The 25,065-nt window shown below is 42.9% G+C and overlaps 1 protein-coding gene across 1 annotated transcript in view; it reads left to right on the top strand.

Moving 5' to 3' along the window:
• Positions 1–25,065, top strand: part of LOC126267844 (uncharacterized) — a 1,288,882-nt gene that overhangs the window by 1,001,743 nt on the left and 262,074 nt on the right. The window contains exon 3 of the mRNA XM_049973152.1: positions 22,872–22,998. Coding sequence (XP_049829109.1) covers positions 22,872–22,998 — 127 coding nt within the window. The remainder of the gene's footprint in view (positions 1–22,871; positions 22,999–25,065) is intronic.

Below are 25,065 nucleotides of genomic sequence, written 5' to 3'. Positions count from 1 at the left end.
ATTTCCAGTTCCTTTGAAGGGTCTTTTATTTTGTTTTATCTAATATTTAAATCGGAACTAAAATTGATATGCAGATGATATATTCTCTTACTGGACACCAAAGTGCAATAAATTCAGATTGATGTGCAGGTAAAGTCACCCAAGCGTGAGTGCCAAATATGTAATGATATAAAACTGATGTGCAAATGGCAGCGGTTGAGTTGAGAGAGTACAAAAAATGTTTTCAGTCCGACTGCGTCAGTGTCAACAGGGTTTCAGTTTCAGTCCCTAGTACTCCACTCCCTCCCCCCCCCCCCCCATAATCTCCCCTCACCGCATCCTTTCCATCTCTCACGGAGCCCTAAAGATGAAATTTTGTTGGTTTGTTCTCCGACATGATTAATTTGTTAAAACAGGGCAATTGTTCTATTGAACTAATACCAACAAGGCTACGTCAGTTTCAGCAGGGGAAAGTAGCGCAAATGAACTAGCAGTAGCGTAAGTATACGTAGACTGTGGGTTCGATTCTTGTCATGTTTATTTTTCTTCAATTTCATCTAAGGGCTATAGTTTGTGTGTGAGCTATCTGATAACCGTAGAAATGTTTGTCAAAGGAAAAATACTGTTGTTAATGACTGACCTTGGGGATATCACTACAAGTTTCAGCAGTTGGCGTAGGAATATATTCTACATGTGTGGGATAGAATTATCGCATACCCTTTCAGGTAATAATAATCTCACTAACAACGTAACAGCTCTGACTAATAATCCTATAATCACTGAAATAACAGAATATCCTCTCAATCAATGAATATTCATTTCTTTTCCTTCTCCCCTTCTGGACGTTTCGATTTTTTTGTCTTTTTTTCTTTTTTGTCAGGCGGTGTATATGTCTTTGTGTCGAACTTTATGGCTGCTTAGAATTGACGATATGAATGCTAAAAGAATTGTTTGTCTACAGAGTCCACATTATGCACAGATATATACATTGAGTTGACAAAAGCCATAGGTAGCGATATCCCCGTATACACATGGCGACAGAATTGCGCGCACGGGGTACAACAAGGCAGTGCACTAGCGTAGCCGTTATTTGTAATCAGATGAAAAAGTTTCTGAAGTAATTATGGCCGCACGACAGCAATTAACAGATTTTGAAGGCGGAATGTAGTTCGAACTAGATTCATGGAACGTTCCATTTCGGATATCTTTAGGAAATTCAGTATTTCGAGGTCCACAGTGTCAAGAGCTTGTCAAGAACACCAAATTTAACACATTACCTCTCACCACGGAGAACGCAGTGGCTGAACTGCTTCGCTTAACGAGCGAGAGTAACGACGTTGGCGTAGATTTGTCAGCGCTAACAGACAAGCAACACTGTGTGAAAGAAGAGCAGCAATCGATGTGGGGCGTATGTCGAATGTATCGGTTAGGGCCGTGTGGCAAAATGTGGCGCTAATAGGCTATTGACTGCACCCCCTGTCCTGGGCTCATGTCGGGTGGTCTCTTAGATGAATGAAATAACGTGGCCTGTCAAATGAGTCTAGATATCAGTAAGTAAGAGCTGATTAAAGGGTTCGAGTATGGTGTAGCCCCTCGAAGCCCTGGGCCAAAGTTGTCAATAAGGCACTGTGAAAGCTAGTGGTAGCTCCATAATGGTTTACGCTGTGCTCACATGGAGTGGACTGGGTTCTCTGAACCAACTAAATCGATCATTGACACGAAGTGTGTAACTTCGGATAATTTGATAGAATTTTCAGTAATTCATGGATCTCAAGTTCACAAACAACTATGGAATTTTTATGGATGACAAGGCACCATGTCACTGGGCTACAACTAATCGCGACTGGTTTGAAGAACTTTCAGGGCAATTCGAGAGAACGATCTGGCTTTGCTGATCGCACTACCTTTCTGAGATATAATGGAGAGGTCAGTTCGTCCAAAAAATCCTGCGCCGGCAACAGTTTCGTAATTATGAACGGCTGTAGAGATAGCATTGCTTAATATTTATACAAGGGACTTCCAACCATTTGTTGAGTCCATGCCATGCCGAACTGCACTATGGCAGGCGAAATGAGGTCCGACACGACGTTAGGAGGTATCCCATGACTTCTGTCACCTCAGTATGTCAGTGTGTTGTAATTTAACAAAGATACATAATGGATATGCTAAGTTTTTACTGCTGCTTCTCACCTTAGTAAGAGAGAGAGAGAGAGAGAGAAAGAGAGAGAGAGAGAGAGAGAGAGAGAGAGAGAGAGAGGTGGTGGTGGTGATGTGGGGGCGGGGGGAGGAGGGGGCTCTCAGGTGATGAAATTCTTCAGCGTGTGCTCGTCCACTTCTGCAGCGTGTGTACTTTGGGTATGTTTCGCTGGTCAGCCATTACACATGATCAATCAAAGAAGTCAGTTTTACATAAAGGTGTGTGCGGCAACAGCAATGTTGACACGCTGCGTCGTCACAGCTCGTAACAGGGGAGATTGTTGGTTGGCAGTGAGCAGCTTCCGTATTCCCTGCACTGCTGCTTGGAGGTCAAGCCCTTGGTGGCTTCAGTTGTTTCTTCTTCCACAATGGAGGTCTTAATCTTGCAGGTAAAGCGTGGTCCCGGCGGCTTGCTTGGTGTTACTGCGCTAACGCTCTCGCCGGCTACTGTCCGCGCTTACTATGTTTCAGAGATGGTGACAGTGTAGTATTTTGAGGCTGACAAGCAGGAAAGTGGAGCCGGATGCTTATAGACTCGAGCATTGAACCAGAAGTAACGTCCATTCGACACGGAATGGAATTGAGTACGCCACTAAGTGATGATAAGGCACTGGGATGAAGGCAGGGATCTGACACAGAGTCTGAGTCGACAATAGGTTGTTCTGCCTCCAGATGGCAAACACTGTCTGTTTCTCTCCTATTTCTCTCTGACTGTACTGCACTGGCTAATTGATCATCTCTGACTCATTACAATGACTCATCTCTCTGACTGATGCATTGCACTGACTCGTGTTAATGACTATTTTGCGATTGCTCCGGCTTGCTGGTTTTGTTAAATCGTCCTCCACTCTATCCACCAAGGCGCTGAGGTTAAGTCGTAACATCTTTGACATTATTGCATTAATTTTGCAGTCCCATCCACAGAAGGACCGACACCGTGTAACCACGCTTCCAAGTTACATATAGTATGAAAATTTTCTACGTTATGGCGGCTGACTTGTAACCTGAGAACGCCTGCATCGCTCTCAGGTGTTCTTGATTGTCAGACGTCCAAATACTGGTTGTTGGATTTCTAGTAATTTTGTAGGATTTACCTCAAGTGTTCCTCTGCATTCGTGAACCATTCGTAAACCCTCCCGGATAGCTGTGCGTGTTAAAGCACCGCTTCTGGGGTGTGAGGTAGCACTGGCTCCAGATCCAATCCACCCGGCTGATTAACGACGAGTGTCTGTTTGTCGACCATCCATATCCCACTAGGTGAATGACGGGCTGGTACCCGAGTCTCGCCTCAGTTACAAGATACAGAAACATCTGGAGAACTTTTGTTAACTTTCACATACATAACACTGCACGCAGACGTTTTGGGGTATTGATAACAAAGTGACCTAACGCATGGGACAGTGTATCAGTAGCAGCGGATCCCCACACTACGTCTCATTCTAAATTAAATACGAAGCTACTTTTCGGATAGTTCTCGTTTTTGGTTCGGCATATTAGTAATGTGAGTGAATCCTTAGCACAGTCAGTGTCGTTGGCTGTGAGCATAATGACGTAGCACCATCTGCATTGCATAGAGGTACATCCACTAGGACACTCAAGATTCTATGTTTCCAGAGGCTAGGCCAGAACTGTAGATTATTAGCTGAATAAGTAAGAAACTGTAGGTAGCGTGCAAGAGAAGATGTAACTCCGAGGCAATATTTTCCCGAGCGCTGTGTTAGGAAACATCTTAGGGTCCCTACCACTATCTTCTTTCCTTACACTGTTGTTCTTCGCTTCTTTATTATATTCTCAATCAGAGGTAACAGAAACATAGTAAACTTGCAGGAAGGCTAATAAACAACACACAAGCTCTTAGTTTTGCTCATTAGAAACGAACTATTCAATCGCATATGTATCTCAAATTAATGTCATTAACAAATGTGTGTTTTCTAAGGATCAGTAAACAAGGAAGCGGGCAGGGTTATCTAAACGATCTCGCTGACGAAGGAAAACAGAGACAAACAAAAGATCGTCCTGCAGGACCAGAGTTAACTGTTGTGGCAATACGGTCGTCACACGGCAGAGTTTTCGGGGAAAAGATGATAGCCTATGTGCTCCCCGCTTCGTACCTCTGGCCCAGGGCTCGGTACACCGTCATAATTACGCGAAATTCAGCTCTCGTCGGTTCATTATTTATTACCGCGCCAGAACGTGAATTATTAACCGCACATTTCGCCCTCCCCCCCCCCCCCCCCCCCTTCCCCCAAAAAAAGGTCCAACTCACTCTTTCATTTGCACAAAAACTCACACACGTGCGAGCCTAGAATAGCATTAGATTAATAAATTATAGTGCTTCGCACACATGACGCTACTAAATTAAATTGTTAAAGTACTCATAAATATTTCACGCTATATAACAGGGAAACCCTCAGAACGGAATAAACTAGGATGGTGAATGAAAATCGTTTTATTTTACCGGCCATATAATTCTACAAAAGACCTTTGCCCAATCCTAAAGACTTTTTTAACAAAATTGTTACCGATGAAATTAAATTGAAAATATAAAAAAATATCTGTATGTTCGGCTCTAAAAACGTCAAAGGCCAGTCTGTATTGCATGTGCACACCTGTACCTATTCAAATAGCGCGGGATTGTCAACGGCATGCTCACATTGCATTGAAGCAGCCTTCGATTTTCTGGTAGATTCCACCGTTCCACAGCAGCAGTGTTTTTTGAATACTATTTACTAATCTACTGCAGGAGGAATAATTTTCATTTACAGCAACTTCAGGCATAGTACAGTATCTATAGATAAAGTATAACAAAAACCACAAATTTTGCTGACGATTCTTTATCCAGGTATGTCTACCTCACTTTTCTGTTTCACTCAACAAAAGAAGTGAACGAAAAGGAAATATTCACACATTCCACAAGAGCTCTTCTTCTAGTGGTGTGAGCATTATAAATATGTTTCTAACTGTATTGTGTGGCTAATGCGGAACTATAATCAAAAAGTTGACCGTTTCGCTGCCGTACAACAACATATTACTAAAAACCAGTATATGGCTGACATACCAGAACAGCGTTTGTTAGTCATACTACCATGCCCAACTACAGACAAATACGTTTAAACTTTTATAGTGCAATGAATTCAATTAATGTGGCAGTTGTTAACCACAGCGATAATACGGTATTTTCTATAATGTGCATTAATAATTGGAGGGGTTGGATGGGGGGATGGGGTGTATCTTATCTCCACCAGAAAAAAATACTGATGTCTAAGTACTGTCCAAAACCTAGCAAAATATCAATTCTCTTATAGTAACGTGTATTTCAGACTTCATGGTCACCACAACAAAATTTACAAAATGAAATAACTTTCATTGTTGTTACTTTTATTTCCAACATTCTTTTCAAAGAGAAACTGGCGTGTAAGATCCTGAACCTCCAAATTTTGAATACAATATTCACTGGGGAAAGTGGCACACGCTGCTGATTGTTAAATTTTTGGAGTTAATTTTAACGGAAAAATTTAAAACGTGTATTTAATTTGGTAGATGAATTCGTTACAAACAATAAACATTTTCTAAAATATTTGAAATTCAGAATAACTGACGAGATAACAATTTCTGCAAAAGTTTGGCATAAAGTAAAGGGTACGGCACTTAAATGCGAACAAATTTCACTTTGAATTTCCCTCCATATGGTAGTTCCGCTGAAGGTCGTGATTGGCGTTCTTGAAAGCCACAGACATCCAGTTAACGGCCAGAACCTCGAAAATAGCCGAAATGTTACGGACAGGTAAGGAGTACAACCGAAGAGCCGCGATTATCGAAAGTCTTAGCGCAGGGCGTTCGCCCACTGGAATAGTTCAATTCTCCAGGTACCTGAGATCCACTGGTTACGATGTTGCCCAAGTATAATGCTTCGGAGAAGTCTAGGGAAAGATCAGTTAACCCGGAGAGGGGACCTCATTCGAGAAAACGCCTGTCGCGAACGGAGGCAGTAATCGAAAAGCCTCAGGCTCTAATTTAGGAGGACCCGGGGCCATCGCTGAGGAAATTGGCGTCAATATTCAATTTCAGCGAGCGAACAATGCTTCGGATGGCAGAGGAGGACCTCATATGAGTCATCTTGTCCAAAACAGGCCTTCGGATAACGTGGACATGCTCAGGTCAAACGATTCCGGCCCTCAAATAATTCGGACTTGAACCCCCTCGACTAATATATTCGGAGCGTATCCGAAAGAGTTACCAATAAGACGATGCATCCTAATGTCGCATCTATAAGCACTACTACCTTAGCAGCATTCGTGAATATGGACAGCGCTGTTTTAAAGAGTGCGTGCGACCGCTTCCGGACAAGGCTGAAGGCGGTCATGGCGAATGCAGGAGATTACATCGTGTAAAGTCACACTTCAAAGATACCATTATTAATGCATAACAGGATTTTCATTTTAAGTAGTATTTTGTTTAAGTAAATTTGCTTTTAAAAGGAAGTTCCATTTGTCCGGACTTAATCGCCGCACCTTATATACTCTACACTCCATTGTTTTGCAAGGGTCAATATCACGGACAGTTGAGAAGATATGTACACACATCACCAGAGTTTGGGAACCAGCGCAGAAAATTGGAATAGAGATCAACATCAACATCATTTTCGCCATTTTTATTGCTCATGAAAGCCACACATTGCAAGTTGCACCACTATAATTCAGCGAGACCTTCAGAGGTGGTGGCCCAGATTGCTGTGCACACGGGTATCTCTAATACCCAGTAACACGTCCTCTAGCAATGATGCATGCTATCCCCAAGTTCATCAAGGCACTGTCGGTCCAAATTTTCCCACTCCTCAACGGCGATTCGGCGTAGATCCCTCAGAGTGGTTGGTGGGTCGCGTCGTCCATAAACATCCCTCTTCAATCTATGCCAGGCATCAGAATGAGATTTTCACTCTGCAGCGGAGTGTGCGCTGATATGAAACTTCCTGGCAGATTAACACTGTGTGCCCGACCGAGACTCGAACTCGGGACCTTTGCCTTTCGCGGGCAAGTGCTCTACCAACTGAGTTACCGAAGCACGACTCACAGCCGGTACTCACAGCTTTACTTCTGCCAGTATCCATCTCCTACCTTCCAAACTTTACAGAAGCTCCCCTGCGAACCTTGCACAACTAGCACTCCTGAAAGAAAGGATATTGTGGAAACATGGCTTAGCCACAGCTTGGGGGATGTTTCCAGAATGAGATTTTCACTCTGCAGCGGAGTGTGCGCTGATATGAAACTTCCTGGCAGATTAAAACTGTGTGCCCGACCGAGACTCGAACTCGGGACCTTTGCCTTTCGCGGGCAAGTGGTAGAGCACTTGCCCGCGAAAGGCAAAGGTCCCGAGTTCGAGTCTCGGTCAGGCACACAGTTTTAATCTGCCAGGAAGTTTATGTCAGGCATGTTCGATAGTGTTCATGTCTGGACAACATGCTGGCCACTTTAGTCGAGTGATGTCGTTATCTTGAGGAAAGTCATTCACCAGATATGCACAATGGGGGCGCAAATTGTCGTCCATGAAGACGAATGCCTCGCAAATATGTTGCTGATATGGTTGCACTATCGGTTTGGAGGATGGCGTTCACGTATCGTACAGCCGTTACGGCACCTTCCATGACCACCAGCTGCGTACGTCGGCCCCACATAATGCCACCCTAAAACAGCAGGGAACGTTCATCTTACTGACCTCGCTGGACAGTGTGTCTAAGGCGTTCAGACTGACTAGGTTGCCTCCAGATACGTCTCCCATACCCATCATGAAGAGAGCATGATGCCAATCCTTAGCGGTCCATTCAGCTTATTGTTGGGACCATCTGTGCCGCGCTGCATGGTGTCGTGGTTACAAAGATGAACGTCGCCATGGACGCATCATGCAGCCTATTGCGCACAGTTTGAATCGTGACCCGACGTCCTGTGGCTGCACGGAAAGCATTATTCAACATGGTGGCGTCGCTGTCAGAGCTCCTTCGAGCCATAATCGTAGGTAGCGGTCATCCACAGCAGCAGTAATCCTTGGGCAGCCTGAGCGGGGCATGTTAGTTCCTGTCTCTCTGTATCTCCTCCATGTCCGAACAACATCGCTTAGGTTCACCCCGTGACGCCTGGACACTTCCCCTGTTGAGAGCTTTTCCTGGCACAAAGTAACAATGCAGACGCGATCGAACCTCGGTATTGACCGTCTAGGTATGGGTGAACAACACGAACCGTGTACCTCCTTTCTGATGGAATGACTGGAACTGATTGGCTCTCGGACCCCCTATGTCTAATAGGCGCCACTCATGCTTGGTTGTTTACCTCTTTGGGCGGATTTAGTGATATCTGTGAACAGTCAAAGCGCCTGTGTCTTTCATACAATATCCACAGCCAATGTTTGTCTTCAAGAGTTCTGGGAACCGAGATGATGTAAAACTTATTTTTACGTGTGTGTTTCGTTATGGGGAGGCAAGAGGAAGTCAGCACACAATTTTGGCGTCTATGGGAAAAGACATCCAAAGAGTTCTCAGCCGCACCGTCCTACATTAACAGCGATTAATTCTGGGTGAAACAGGTTGTTTGAAACGATGTCAAATCGGTGGATATCGCTGGCGAAGCGAAGGCACGCTGAGATTTGATGATTACTAGCGAGATTAAATGCAGACGCTTGAACAAGCGCTGTGACCCAACCATTGTATAGCAACCACGTTGCGATTTGGATGATAAAGCATGAGGAGGGAAGTCATCCATTCCATTTTTAGAAGGCACAGGCACGGACGGCATAAGAGTTTGGGCTCTGGGTTTTGCACTGTTGCGCCACGTAGACGTGTTGCACTACGTATGTCTTGTTCGCATACGAAGCGTTTTCTTCAGCGAATGTGTCATATTTGGGATGAAAGCAACCCTCACGTCACCCACGAATGTGGTCATCGAGGATAATAGATTTACAGGCTGACGTGGTACATGATTACGTGATAGGCCCCTACATGCTTCCTTCTCGAGTCACAGACATTAGCTACGTGACTTTCACTCGAGAAATACTGCCAGAATTGGTGTTCGAGGTGCCACATTCCACGTACGTATGTGGTTTCACACGTTTCAGTGTAGCTGCCAGCGGACAGATGTTTGTAGATGGGTGGACTGGTCTACGTGTCACTGTCACATCGCCATCTCACTCACCTAACCTCTACCGACTGGAGTTCATCTGAAGAATGTGGTGTATGAGACCCCAGTAGAGCCAGCGGCAAACTTAGTTGCAAGGATACCATGCTCGGTATCTCAGAGTATCAGTCAATGAAGACCGGTGTCAGGCATGCTGCAACTGTGGTGAAAGGTATTTTGAACACCTTATCCAATTTTACATGATTTCTTGTAAGAGTAAAACAAATAGCTTTATACTGATGTTCTTGTTGTGAAGAAACTTCCAAAGTAGAAATTCAGTTGCTCATATCGCAGCTGATAGATATATTGACTACAAGATTTAGCATAGATACATCGCCATCTTCAGGTTATGGAATACGTGAATTATACAGCCACTACTACTCACAATTCAGGTATCTGATGGTCTGAAGATGGCAATATAACTTTGCCGAATAACAATCAGGACATGTGTCAACTATGATATGAGAAATAGAATTTCTATTTTATCTTTTTTTTGCATTGTGATAGAGATCGGTCCCCTTCCAACAATGTCAGGTAATTATTGTTTTTTGTTGTTTGCACACTGAGTACTTTTATGTTTCCTCCTCTCTTCTCTGCATTTATATCTCCTTTAAACAATAACGCTGAATGTTCTGAAAATCTGCTGTTATACATTGAACGCAACTAACTGTCGCTCTTCCAGTGGATTAGATGGAGATAGCTGATGTGCAAGCAGACGTTAGCCACTGTAATTTTGCCGCTGTCGGTATCTTACTGTTGTATCTTGAACACCGGAAAACACAGGCGATTTTACACGGTTCCAAGACTGCGGATGGAAACCCATGTCTGAAACCTGATCCAGGAAGGCAACAGCCTACACAGCAGCTAGCTCCAACTTGTCCACTGCCAGTCGCAGCAATCGGTCGCAATCACTGAATAACCTGCAACACAGGTCTATTGCGAGAAGTTCCACCTACGGTCCGTCAACGTACAAGATCGTATTTGCTGCCCAAGGGGTATCTTAATGGCAGGCGCCGGTGGCTATAACTTCCTCGCTCGGTAGCGTCGTTGGATGACATTTCCGGACACGGGCTCCTATGCTCAATTTCTTCCTCAAGATACCCACTGCATCCCCTCGAAGCTTTTCGGTATAGTTGTGTAGCACACTCTGACATGGAGTATGTATACCAGTACTGTTGTTGCTAAGATTATTGGGTGGATGACTTTCAGAGGTAGTAGTATGTCCCAAAACAAAACGAAAGTCCGGTAAACATAGGTTTTAAAAGTCTGCTTTTGATGTCCTCCTTGCTCCGTCCGTCATTGGTTATTTTACTGCCTAGGTAGCAGAATTCCCTAACTTCATTGACTTCGTGACCATCAATCCTGATGTTAAGTTTCTCGTTGTTCTCATTTCTACTACTTCTCATTACCTTCGTCTTTCTCCGATTTACTCTCAAACCATACTGTGTACTCATTAGACTGTTCATTCTGTTCAGCAGATCATTTAATTCCTCTTCACTTTCACTCAGGATAGCAATGTCATCAGCGAATCGTATCATTTATATCCTTTCACCTTGTATTTTAATTCCACTCCAGAACCTTTCTTTTATTTCCATCATTGCTTCCTCGATGTACAGATTGAAGAGTAGGGGCGAAAGGCTACAGCTTTGTCTTACACCCTTCTTAATACGAGCACTTCGTTCTTGATCGTCCACTCTTATTACACCCTCTTGGTTGTTGTACATATTGTATATGACCCGTCTCTCCCTATAGCTTACCCCTACTTTTTTCAAAATCTCGAACAGCTTGCACCATTTTATATTGTCGAACGCTTTTCCCAGGTCGACAAATCCTATGAACGTGTCTTGATTTTTCTTCAGTCTTGCTTCCATTATTAGCCGCAACGTCAGAATTGCCTCTCTCGTGCCTTTACTTTTCCTAAAGCCAAACTGATCGTCACCTAGCGCATTCTCAATTTCCTTTTCCATTCTTCTGTATATTATTCTTGTAAGCAGCTTCGATGCATGAGCTGTTAAGCTGATTGTGCGATAATTCTCGCACTTGTCAGTTCTTGCCGTCTTCGGAATTGTGTGGATGATGCTTTTCCGAAAGTCAGATGGTATGTCGCCAGACTCATATATTCTACACACCAACGTGCATAGTCGTTTTGTTGCCACTTCCCCTAATGATTTTAGAAATTCTGGTGGAATGTTATCTATCCCTTCTGCCTTATTTGACCGTTAAGTCCTCCAAAGCTCTTTTAAATTCCGATTCTTATACTGGATCCCCTATCTCTTCTCAATCGACTCCTGTTTCTTCTTCTATCACATCAGACAAATCTTCACCCTCATAGAGGCTTTCAATGTATTCTTTCCACCTATCTGCTCTCTCCTCTGCATTTAACAGTGGAATTCCCGTTGCACTCTTAATGTTACCACCGTTGCTTTTAATGTCACCACAGGTTGTTTTGACTTTCCTGTATGCTGAGTCTGTTTTTCCGACAATCATATCTTTTTTGATGTCTTCACATTTTTCCTGCAGCCATTTCGTCTTAGCTTCCCCGAACTACCTATTTATCTCACTCCTCAGCGACTTGTATTTCTGTATTCCTGATTTTCCCGGAACATGTTTGTACTTCCTCCTTTCATGAATCAACTGAAGTATTTCTTCTGTTACCCATGCTTTCTTCGCAGCTACCTTCTTTGTACCTATGTTTTCCTTTCCAACTTCTGTGATGGCCCTATTTAGAGCTGTCCTTTCCTTTTCAACTGTGCTACCTACTGCGCTATTCCTTATTGCTGTATCTATACCGTTAGAGAACTTCAAACGTACCTCGTCATTCCTTAGAACTTCCGTATCCCACTTCATTGCGTATTGATTCTTCCTGACTAATGTCTTGAACTACAACCTACTCTTCATCACTACTATATTGTGATCTGAGTCTATATCTGCTCCTGGGTACGCCTTACAATCCAGTATCTGACTTCGGAATCTCTGTCTGACCATGATGTAATCTAATTGAAATATTCCCGTACCTCCCGTCCTTTTCCTAGTATACCCCCTTCTCTTGTGATTCTTGAACAGGGTATTCGCTATTACTAGCTGTAACTTGTTACAGAACTCAATTAGTCTTTCTCCTCTTTCATTCCTTGTCCCAAGCCCATATTCTCCTGTAACCTTTTCTTCTACTCCTTCCCCTACAACTGCATTCCAGTCGCCCATTACTATTAGATTTTCGTCTCCCTTTACATACTGCATTACCCTTTCAATATCCTCATACACTTTCTCTATCAGTTCATCTTCAGCTTGCGACGTCGGCATGTATACCTGAACTATCGTTGTCGGTGTTGGTCTGCTGTCGATTCTGATTAGAACAACCCGGTCACTGAACTGTTCACAGTAACAGACCCTCCGCCCTACCTTCCTATTCATAACGAATCCTACACCTGTTATACCATTTTCTGCTGCTGTTGATATTACCCGATACTCATCTGACCAGAAATCCTTGTCTTCCTTCAACTTCCCTTCACTGACCCCTACTATATCTAGATTGAGCCTTTGCATTTCCCTTCTCAGATTTTCTAGTTTCCCTACCACGTTCACGCTTCTGACATTCCACGCCCCGACTCGTAGAACATTATCCTTTCGTTGATTATTCGATCTTTTTCTCATGGTAACCTCCCCCTTGGCAGACCCCTCCCGGAGACCCGAATGGGGGACTATTCCTGAATCTTTTGCCAATGGAGATATCATCATGACACTTCTTCAACTACAGGCCACATGTCCTGCGGATACACGTTACGTGTCTTTAATGCAGTGGTTACCATTGCCTTCTGCATCCTCATGTCGTTGATCATTGCTGATTCTTCCGCCTTTAGGGGCAATTTCCCACCCCTAGGACAAGAGAGTGCCCTTAACCTCTTTCCGCTCCTCCGCCCTCTTTGACAAGGCCGTTGGCAGAATGAGGCTGACTTCTTATGCCGGAAGTCTTCGGTCGCCAATGCTGATTATTTATCAAAATGTAAGCAATGGCGGGGATCGAACCCGGGACTGAAGGCGTTTTGTTTATGAATCAAAGACGCTACCCCTAGACCACGGGTATCGGGTCATTAGGTTAGTTAGGTATAACTAGTTCTAAGTTCTAGGGGACTAATGACCTCAGAAGTTGAGTCCCATAGTGCTCAGAGGCATTTTCTTTTTAGTCCCATAGTGCTCGGAGCCACTTGAACCATTTTTGAACCTCGGATGTCAAGTCCCATAGTGCTTAGAGCCATTTGAACCCTGGGCTTCAAAACGAATACTTGAAGAGCTATAAGCACTTGTTTATCTTCGGTATTGAAAAAGTCATCTCTTCCGCTCCAAGCTATTTGGTTTCCATATTTTTGATAGGGGTAGTAAGGCCCAAAACAAAGTAATGCCCTATAAATATGGGCTCTGAAATCCGTACCTAGAGTACAGGTCCTTGCCTAGTAGAACATTTCCGTTTCAGAGCAGCGAAGATGAAGGTAAGTCTACAATTTCGTATATTATAAACAGTAACTCGTATAAATTTTTTCTTGTCACTTCTCTCAATAGTTTCAAAAAATTCCAAAGCATTATTATCTATTGCTACTTCCTCATTTAATATGAAGTGTTCCGAAGCTGCTTCAGACTCTAATGTTGTATTCGCCTCAGGATAAGTGCGATTCGGTGTGAAATATTAAGCAGATGACATATCTGTTAAGACGTCGAACTCCACTTCATTACAGTCGAGTTTATATTGACATCTGCTCAGTCACGAATGCCTGCTGCAGCTGACCTGCATCACTTCCGGCTTGTCGGACTGCGCGATGTGAGAGTAGGGCTGCAGCACATTAAAGAGGCGATCGTTATCTCGAGTCCTGCTTCGGCCAGAGGTTTTCATCTCAAATGTGCTACTCAGCACAGCGAACGTCGAGAACCAGGGAGGGCAGGTAGTAATGTCGTGCATCCCAGTGCTCTTACGAGTACAGTGTTCACTCATTACACGTCTATCCCTAAATCCATACGCTGGGAAGTACAATTACACATTGATATTCAGTTTTGTTGGACGACACTTTTCGCCCACATTCACTGTGACAATGTTTATCAGCGTGTAATATGTATGAATCAATGATTCCTCTGAATAAATAACTGGCCCTTTCGATTCTGATGCCACATTTTTCCATAAAAATTTAATGTAGTGGGCCTATTGTCAAACTAAGTTCGTACGTAATACCTTACTCTGGGATCTGTCTAAGCCAAATCACGTAGACATAACAATATTTCTGTTTCTTTGCCAGCCTTGAAGTACAGTCCCATGAGATGAAAGCTGTAAAGATCTCGCATAGTTTGTATTCAGTTGACTGATGACCATAGATGTTAAGTCCCATAGTGCTCAGAGCCACATGTATTCAGTTGTATTGCTCATAATGTCATCAAAACTGCTACTTAATGACATATTTAACAATACCCTCAATGGTATATTTAAGAGGCGCTCTTCTCTTCCTTGGAGGAAATCCTTTAATCCCATTCCGTTCACATTTCTGTCCCTCCAGCTCTAATCTTCACATCACAGACTTACTCAACTTTAACATTTATTTGCACACTTCTTCACCCTTTCCATTAGCACTGCCATTTCTTTCTCCTCCTAATCGTTACGAGTTCTTCATTTGTATGGCCACACAAAACTCCATTTCTATCCTAGGGTGAGCAATCTTAACAGTATAACATCAGATGGAAACGAAAAACAGCTCATAGAAAAATGTCTAAAATGCAGTGTTGACTCACCATAAAATGAACAACAGATATAAGATCTTATTATAGAATCTGAATATATTCGTACTATACAAGAAAAAAAACAACGATGTGCTATTAGACGGCATTTCCCGATGTATGCGAGAAATCGGCTGAAAAATGACCGTAACTACAAGTCAACCTATTCTTAACGAACAGTTTCTAGATCTAAAAGCAAATCAAAATGTAAATAACTTAATTACAGACTACTGAGGGTACTTTACCTGAATAAAGCGAAACGCGTCTGGTGAAGAAATCAAGCATTTTTGTAATTGCAACCACAGCACAGAAATACCCTCAAGAATAATCGTAATAAATTTAAGGACATTTACAATAACACCTCGTGGCTGCCGGGTAAAGTCATGTTCTCGGGTAACTTATCGTGCTTACTCTGCGACGTAAAAGCACTCACTGTTGTGGGCTGGAATGTGGCTGTAGGCACTCACGTGATCAAGACAGTTTCTACTGTACCCACGTCTTCAATTTGCTTTGTCGAACAGCCCTATTATACAAGTATCGTCGTACCTTTTTTTTTGCGGAATGTGAACCAGAGGACATTACCATGCATGTGTCTTGTAAAACAAACTGTATCTCATTATCAATTAATTTTCTTATTACAGTGAAAAATGGGAATATCCGAAGTAATGTATAACATTCAAGAGAACTATAAATAAGACGTGTAATATAATCTAATACAAAATAAGTTTAAAATACATTCTAGAAGTAAACCATTATATCATCAGTTGGAGATCCAAGAATCTTACAACTTAATTAGTATACAACCAGATGCAAAAAATAACTGCAACTTTCAAATGCGAAGCGGCCAAGATTTCGGCTAACGGGATGCCCGAGGACAAGTGCCAAAGAGCTGCGCTTCTCTTCGTCTTCATCTACATCTACATCATGCTCCGCAATCCACGTAATGGTGTGTGGCGTAGGCTACTTTCGGTACCACTACCTCATTCCTCCAACCCTTTTCCACTCGCGTGTAGTGCGTGGGAGGAATGATTGTCGGTAAGCCTCTGTATTGGGTCTAATTTCTCGAATTTTCTTCTCGTGGTAAACACATGAGATATATGTGGGGGGAAGTAATATGTTGTCTGACTTCTCCTGAAAAGCGCTGTCCCGAAATTTCAATAGTCAATCTCTCCGTGATGCACAACGCCTCTCTTGTAACGTCTGCCAGTGGAGTTTGTTCAGCATCTTGCCCATCAGCACCCCACGCTGTCTGAGCGCGAATAGGGGGATGAGGGGAAAACTGTGAACATGCTTCTTTTAAATGGCAGTGCAGTCGCATTGCATAAGACATCGTTTTATATTTCGCATTTTTCAACGACATAGCTCACAAATGAAAAATTTTTCACCATTATTTAATCATTTTTGGCGCATTGACGACATAATTTTTATCAGGTAGAATCTGTCGGCATGCAAATAGACGCAGGCAATTTTCACAGTGTTTCACAGTTAAGATGCACCGTAATCGTGACTTATTTAGTTGCATAATCCGTAAAAGTCTTTCACACAAATATGTAGATTTCTATATTGTAGCACTTCCGTAACCTCATTATGGTGTCTTGGAAACTCTACCTGAGGAAAATGTAGACGTACTGGGTTTGTCATTAAATGATTTGTCATTAAAACTGGATTTACCTTACAGTTACTCAGAAGCATATGCACATGCACAGTGTTGCTTTTAACTGAAACGGTAAACGGTCTCAGAAACAGCATGGAAACAGACGTAAAATTGACACTGTCCTTAAAATCTTAATAAAACTACCATTTTAATTTTTTCACGGCCACATTGTATCATACAGATCTCGCGTTTTCTTTAAGAGCAGTGAACTTAAGGAAATGGACGGTCTTTGAATACGTCTGTTTCAACACGCAATGTTCTGGTAAATGCACCCCCAGCTAATTAGAAAGAAGTTCTCTTGGGATGTCTTACTACGAGAAGTATAGTCAAGTCGACTTAAAATGCGAAGTCTTCAATCCAGTTCATAAGATCTAATTTTCGTTCCTGCTCTCCTTTTTTCTTCAGAAATTCAACTATAGTCAGTTTTAAATCTAAAACTCGTTTCAGGCATGCCCCTTAACTTAACTAACGTACTTTGCAATAGTGAATGAAGTCTCTATACTCTTTGTTCAGTTCCATTGGAAACGGTTGCAACTTGCAGTGGCATAATGCGTGCGACATCTCAAATTTTACTATTCGTATGACACATTTCTTCACGCGCTCCAGACCTGAAAAATTTAACACAAAATGCTCTTTAATCTACAGAACAATGAATATCATCTCTGGATCGCTGTAATTTTTTGCTGTTTCATTCTCAACTAAATCTTTAAACTCCTTTTGCAAGGTATCATAATGTCATTTCATAGTAAACATGCAGTACCTGACGTTATGCGAAATGAGAAGACTCATTCCTCTCTTTCGTCATTCCCATTCATTTTAAAGGATTGCGACTATGGATCGCTAGACTGCACTTTTAGTGCAAACAGCCACTGGACCTGCGAACGTACTTCACAGCATGAAAAAATAGAACTGACTGCACGATTCTGCCGAACTCAGAGAGCACTGTCAACCGAAAACTGTCACACGGCAATACTCAATGAGATGTCGCAGTGTTCCGGATACTTTCGAGAAGTACCGAGCAAAGCCGATCGACAGGCCGGTTTTTGGCCAGCCCACGGTCCACACACGCTGCTCGCGTGGACTTCGTCACGCCGTGTCCAGTCCTAGATAGCTAAGGAAGGAAAGGGTTGTTAGAGTTTTTCGTACCATCGAAGACGACTTTGTTCGAGACTGAATGCGTACTTGACTTGAACAAGCTGAGATAATGATCCCAGCAGTTGTCCCAAGCCATCTATGGAAAATACAAAATAGCCGAATCTAGAAGACTGGAAGGGATCTGAATCGCCACTTGTCCAGTTTCTTATAAGCGAACTCATTTAGTTAAAACTCTTAGTCAGGAAGTCTTTAGTGCAAAAAACTAGCAATAGTTAGATACCGAGTAAATAGTCAAGAAAAAAGTAGAAAACTTAAAACATTCGTCAAAACTATTCATGCATTCCAACAAATAATGCAGTACTTAAAATTCCTGTCAGTTGAGGAGACCGTTCTCAGGGACTACATTGTTATTAACTCTTTTGTGTAAGTATTACTGAGTTGGCAGAGAATAAATGCTACAGTTATGTTCCGATGAATCAAAGAATGCATCGCTGCTCAATTTTCATAAGTGGTCAGCGTTTCTGTCCTGCTCATCTTTACGAGCACCTTTCATCACACATTCTTAAAAAAGCGTCGCTTGGGGTAGCCACACGGTCTGGGGCGCTTTGCCACGGTTCGGGCGTTTCCCCCCGTCGGAGGTTCGAGTCCTCCCTCGGGCATGGGTGTGTGTGTTCTCCTTAACGTAAGTGAGATTAAGTGGTGCCTAAGCCTAGGGATCGATCAGCTCAGCAGTTTGGTCCCACCACAAATGTCCGAAGTTTTTTCTTGAAAGGCCAATGAAGTAAGGTTAGGTTTTCTACATCTACATCTACATGACTACTCTGCAATTCACATTTAAGTGCTTGGCAGAGGGTTCATCGAACCACAATCATACTATCTCTCTACCATTCCACTCCCGAACAGGGCGCGGGAAAAACGAACACCTAAACCTATCTGTTCGAGCTCTGATTTCTCTTATTTTATTTTGATGATCATTCCTACCTATGTAGGTTGGGCTCAACAAAATATTTTCGCATTTGGAAGAGAAAGTTGGTGACTGAAATTTCGTAAAAAGATCTCGCCGCGACGAAAAATGTCTATGCTGTAATGACTTCATCCCAACTCGTGCATCATATCTGCCACACTCTCTCCCCTATAACGTGATAATAGAAAACGAGCTGCCCTTTTTCACACCCTATCGATGTCCTCCGTCAATCCCACATGGTAAGGATCCCACATCGCGCAGCAATATTCTAACAGAGGACGAACGAGTGTAGTGTAAGCTGTCTCTTTAGTGGACTTGTTGCATCTGCTAAGTGTCCTGCCAATGAAACGCAACCTTTGGCTCGCCTTCCCGACAATATTATCTATGTGGTCCTTCCAACTGAAGTTGTTCGTAATTTTAACACCCAGGTACTTAGTTGAAATGACAGCCTTGAGAATTGTACTATTTATCGAGTAATCGAATTCCAACGGATTTCTTTTGGAACTCATGTGGATCATCTCACACTTTTCGTTATTTAGCGGCAACTGCCACCTGACACACCATACAGCAATCTTTTCTAAATCGCTTTGGAGCTTATACTGGTCTTCGGATGACCTTACTAGACGGTAAATTACAGCATCATCTGCGAACATTCTAAGAGAACTGCTCAGATTGTCACCCAGGTCATTTATATAGATCAGGAACAGTAGAGGTCCCAGTACGCTTCCCTGGGGAACACCTGATATCACTTCAGTTTTACTCGATGATTTGCCGTCTATTACTACGAACTGCGACCTTCCTGACAGGAAATCACAAATCCAGTCACACAACTGAGACGATACCCCATAGCTCCGCAGCTTGATTAGAAGTCGCTTGTGAGGAACGGTGTCAAAAGTTTTCCGGAAATCTAGAAATACGGAATCAACTTGAGATCCCCTGTCGATAGCGGCCATTACTTCGTGCGAAGAAAGAGCTAGCTGCGTTGCACAAGAGCGATGTTTTCTGAAGCCATGCTGATTACGTGTCAATAGATCGTTCCCTTCGAGTTGGTTCATAATGTTTGAATACAGTATATGCTCCAAAACCGTCAATGATATAGGTCTGTAGTTAAATGGATTACTCCTACTACCCTTCTTGAACACTGGTGCGACCTGCGCAATTTTCCAATCTGTAGGTACAGATCTATCGGTGAGCGAGCGGTTGTATATGAGTGCTAAGTAGGGAGCTATAGTATCAGCGTAATCTGAAAGGAACCTAATCGGTATACAATCTGGACCTGAAGACTTGCCCGTATTAAGCGATTTGAGTTGCTTCGCAACCCCTAAGGTATCTACTTCTAAGAAACTCATGCTAGCAGATGTTCGTGTTTCAAATTCTGGAATATTCCATTCGTCTTCCCTGGTGAAGGGACAACAACCAGATCATTAGAGACGGAGAACAATCTCGGACTGTTTCAAGGTTCGGGAAGAAAATCGGCCGTAACCTTTAAGAGGAACCTTACCGGCATTTGCCTGATTTAGGCAAATCACGGGAAACCTAAATCAGGATTAGTTTATCCGTCATTGAAGTGGACGTGGCACACTGTCTGGTCATCAATATGTGGAAATACCGGATAGCGACTGCATACTTATTATAAAATATGTAATGACATGCATGTTTTCGACACTACACTAGTTTCATTTCAGGGCATTATGCAAACCGTATGATGATACCCATCCCTCGGTGCATTAGAGCAGATGCCACCTGCGCATACTGGTATCATGGATTTCTATTTACACAATGTGCGCACTCCAACTATCTAACACAATCGCCACAGGATGCCGTAAGGACATTTGGACGCGAAATTGTACCGTCATCATCCTGAATGCTGCTCCAGTGTGCAAAAAAGGCGCCAACTCACTCGGTCCGCACACTCTCATCGATTACGTTATTCCCTTCGTAATCTGTCAATATGGGGTGTAATGGGTAACTTAAGCCGGTATTTACGACAGTTGTGGACAAGTAATTGTAGGTATTGCAAGTCAAAATGTTACTAGGTTGGTTGGTACATCCAAGTACATGTGGGAATAGCAAGCCATTAATGCCTATATTCCCCTGCGCAGCAGGTTACGTGCTGCAGTGTGGACCAAAAATGGTTAGTTGTTACTGACAGGCATAGTCCACATAGTGGTGTACTTACGGATATGAAGAAAATGTCAGGTCATAAAGTTCTTGACATGTTTGAGAGAAGACTATTCGACGTAGAGAAAAACAGATCAACACACAGATGCGTGTGATTTCTCTAAGATTTTGGCAGATCTTTGTACAGAGACTTTGTTTTGACATTGGTTTGCTTGTGTGGAGAAAATCATTGCACACTCTTGCGAAGCGTTTGAATTTTCTCGAGCGACTGATTACATATTAAGGTAACACATAAAAATCTGTACTTATCCCCTTTACACCCTCTATGGCAAAGAAGATCACCTCCTTTGTTCATCACCTTTTTGATATATATCTACATCTACATCTACATTCATACTCCGCAAGCCACCCAACGGTGTGTGGTGGAGGGCACTTTACGTGCCACTGTCATTATCTCCCTTTTCTGTTCTAGTCGCGTGTGGTTCGCGGGAAGAACGACTGTCTGAAAGTCTCCGTGCGCGCTCGAATCTCTCTAATTTTACATTCGTGATCTCCACGCGAGGTATAAGTAGGGGGAAGCAGTATATTCGATACCTCATCCAGAAACGCACCCTCTCGAAACCTGGACAGCAAGCTACACCGCGATGCAGAGCGCCTCTCTTGCAGAGTCTGCCACTTGAGTTTGCTAAACATCTCCGTAACGCTATCGCGGTTACCAAATTACCCTGTGACGAAACGCGCCGCTCTTCTTTGGATCTTCTCTATCTCCTCCGTCAACCCGATGTGGTACGGATCCCACACTGATGAGCAATACTCAAGTATAGGCCGAACGAGTGTTTTGTAAGCCACCTCCTTTGTTGATGGACTACATTTTCTAAGGACTCTCCCAATGAATCTCAACCTGGTACCCGCCTTACCAACAATTAATTTTGTATGATCATTCCATTTCAAATCGTCCCGCACGCATACTCCCAGATATTTAACAGAAATAACTGCTACCAGTGTTTGTTCCGCTATCATATAATGATACAATAAAGGATCCTTCTTTTTATGTATTCGCAAAACATTACATTTGTCTATGTTAAGGGTCAGTTGCCATTCCCTACGCCAAGTGCCTATCCGCTGCAGATCTTCCTGCATTTCGCTACAATTTTCTAATGCTGAAACTTCTCTGCATACTACAGCATCATCCGCGAAAAGCCGCATGGAACTTCCGACACTATCTACTACGTCGTTTATATTTAATCCGTTGTACTACCGCAGAGGAGTGGAACATACTTCACTGGCGCTGAGAACACAATTTAGTTGACGTGTTGTAACCCTCTCACACATTGCCTTTTGCCCATCTTTTCCGTTTGTAGTAGTAGTAAATGGGACGTACATGTGATCTTCATTTTCTTAACATTTCCTACTTCTCTATTATTCTCAACTGTTCGTCTCCGAGGAACATGTTCTCTCAAAATTTTCCCAAAGTTTATCTGAAATCTTCTCGTGCTTTCTCAATAATAAATACGCTTACAATAAAGATTTCTGACCCCCACTTGGAAAAGTACCATATCGTTGCTTCAAATATGGCACTTGTGGATAGAGACATGGAGAACTTATTTCTGAATGTATCTGAAATCCGAAGTTCCGTTCATCTTTATATTATTGGATTTAACTGCATTATTAACGCAAAATGTCAGTGAATTAGAGACTAGATTGAGCAACAGAAAACAGAAAGTTACGTGGTCGATATTTCGAAATGTATTGGTTATAATTAGATAATTTATATTATTTACTCCTTAGGAGCACTACCTCACCATACGCAAGTGCTCCGTGGGATACACGTGTTTTTCACACAAAGAGGACGCTATCGGCCTCATTATCTTACCGACATAGCTGTCACTATTTCCAGGATTTCCACTGATGTCGTCGCGTTCTTATGCCAGTCGTTTTTTGTACTTTGCAGAACCTGGACGAGAGCTCGATTTTCGACGAGCCAAGCCGACAGACGACTCCGTCAACGTGACGTGTGTCGCACGCTCGGTTTTCCCGGAGCCAAAACTTCACTTATTTGCGGAGAAGTCCAAGGACAGGTGAGTCTCTTTCGCTTTCATTCCTTGGTCATAAACTATACTTTTGCTCATATATACAAGGCTTAACAGATCTAGAGAAATTCCGCCCACAAGTAAACTCTATTTTACCTATGTGACATGAAACTCGGAAACACACAACCTAGGGACTTGTGACACGGGGCACAATAAATGTCGCAACGCCATTAGTGTCCCTCAGTGTTCCCTACAGTCAGTTCCGCTGTACAGGGTGCAATACTTCCTTCATTAACTTTGTGATCATTCGCCCTTTCTTTGGCGACGGTCGTTGGTATAAACTAAGGGAGGGGATTGCTATGCAGCATCTTCCGTGAAATGTGTAAACTGTGTTCTGTGTTTTAATGTATCTCAACTGACGAAATAGTTTTCTGAGTATCGTACTGCGTCTTAATGTAAAAAACTGTGCTATGGTTTCTCCATCACAGTTTTCTCCCTTATTTCGTGGTACGATACCAGAAATCATTTATGTCAACTGACTCTGGTAACGGAAGGCTACAATGTTATATGATTTCAGCTGCTTTGAAGTTGTATTTTCTGAGTTGATTGAGTATACCAGCGTTGAATTTGCATAAACATACTTGGAAAACCGCCTAAAAAGCACACACTGCCGGCAGTACCAGACCAACGGTCCATCGGTTTGGAACTGCGACTAAGTGATTTGAGGATGTCAAATTAAATAACTATCAGCCGTCAATTTTCAATTGCTACATTTGGCAACCAATTCAGCGTTTTACTACGCCATCTTCATGACCCTGACCGACGTGTAGGAAGAATCTACCTCGGTTGTGTTCAAAACAGGGGCCAGCAGTACTGGTGTTAGTATATATTTGTTACACTGATCGCTTCAACCATCACCTGCCGACAGTTAGATAAACATGGGAATGTCTAACTGTCGGCAGCTGATGGCTGAAGCGATCAGTGTAACAAATATATACTAACACCAGTATCTGACAGCCTGTATCGATCAGCCGAGTACCGCAACCATTTCTAAAAAGATGGACATACAGAGAAAGTGATTTGAGGGCCATTCTATTGAATTGAGGGTGCAGGTTTTTCTAGTTCCGCAGATCCTGAACTCAGACCTATTGGGTACATCATGGATACCATGGAGCGAAATAAGTGAAACGTGGCCTAATCTTTGACCTATCTCCATGACTTATGGGTGACCGTTATGCCGTCATGGACCCGGACGTCTCGGAAGGAAGGAAGGAAGGAAGGAAGGAAGGCTAGGTTTAATGTCCCGTCAAAACCGAAGTCATTAGAGGCAGGACACAAGCTCAGATGGTGTCAAGGATGGGAAGGAAATTATCAGTGCTCTTTCAAAGGAATCATAAAGTCATTTGCCTGGTGTGATATAAATAAATCATGGAAAACCGAAATCTGGACGGCCGGACGCGGCTTTGAACTGTCGTCCTCCAGAAATCGACTCCAGTACAGGAACCAATGCGCCACGTTGCTCGATCCGACCCCTCGGCAACGGTCTCGGTGTATTGTTGTGCCCGCAGCACATCGCGATGCTTCTGCCATGAGGACGAAAAACTTTGCTACATGTTACAGGCCTGCTCGGTGAGGAGCAGGGAAGAACAGCTGCCCAAATCACTCGACTTGAAAAATAAATATTGCCAACATGAATCCGCATTCTGCTCTGTAAAACAAACGGACGTTGCATTTTAGTATTAGTTTGAAGAAATCTGGAATATACAATGGATATATATGAGGAAAAGTGTTGAAAATTTCGCGGTATCACCAGCAAGTGTCGGCGCTAGCGCAACGAGACATCCGCATGATAATACCTAATCCCTTATAAGTAAACGGGTGACACATCAGTGCTCCGGGTAAAGATCTGTCGTGCGAACATCTCTTTTGTTTTCCATCTGCACTAATTTGTGTAAATGGAGTAAAAATCGAAATTCCATCAGTGATTTAGTACTTCCCAAGAAAGGGTCGAAAGCAAAATAAATTCATGCTGACCTTCACAAAACACTGGGGGTTTTCGCTCCTTAATATCCACCTGTTGCCGAGTGGAAAAACGAGTTTAAATTTGATCGGGAC

The sequence above is a fragment of the Schistocerca gregaria genome, chromosome 4 (assembly GCF_023897955.1).
Source record: "Schistocerca gregaria isolate iqSchGreg1 chromosome 4, iqSchGreg1.2, whole genome shotgun sequence".
NCBI classification, from domain to species: domain Eukaryota; kingdom Metazoa; phylum Arthropoda; class Insecta; order Orthoptera; family Acrididae; genus Schistocerca; species Schistocerca gregaria.
Note: the sequence above shows the minus strand (reverse complement) of the source record. Positions and strands in the feature narration are given on the sequence as shown.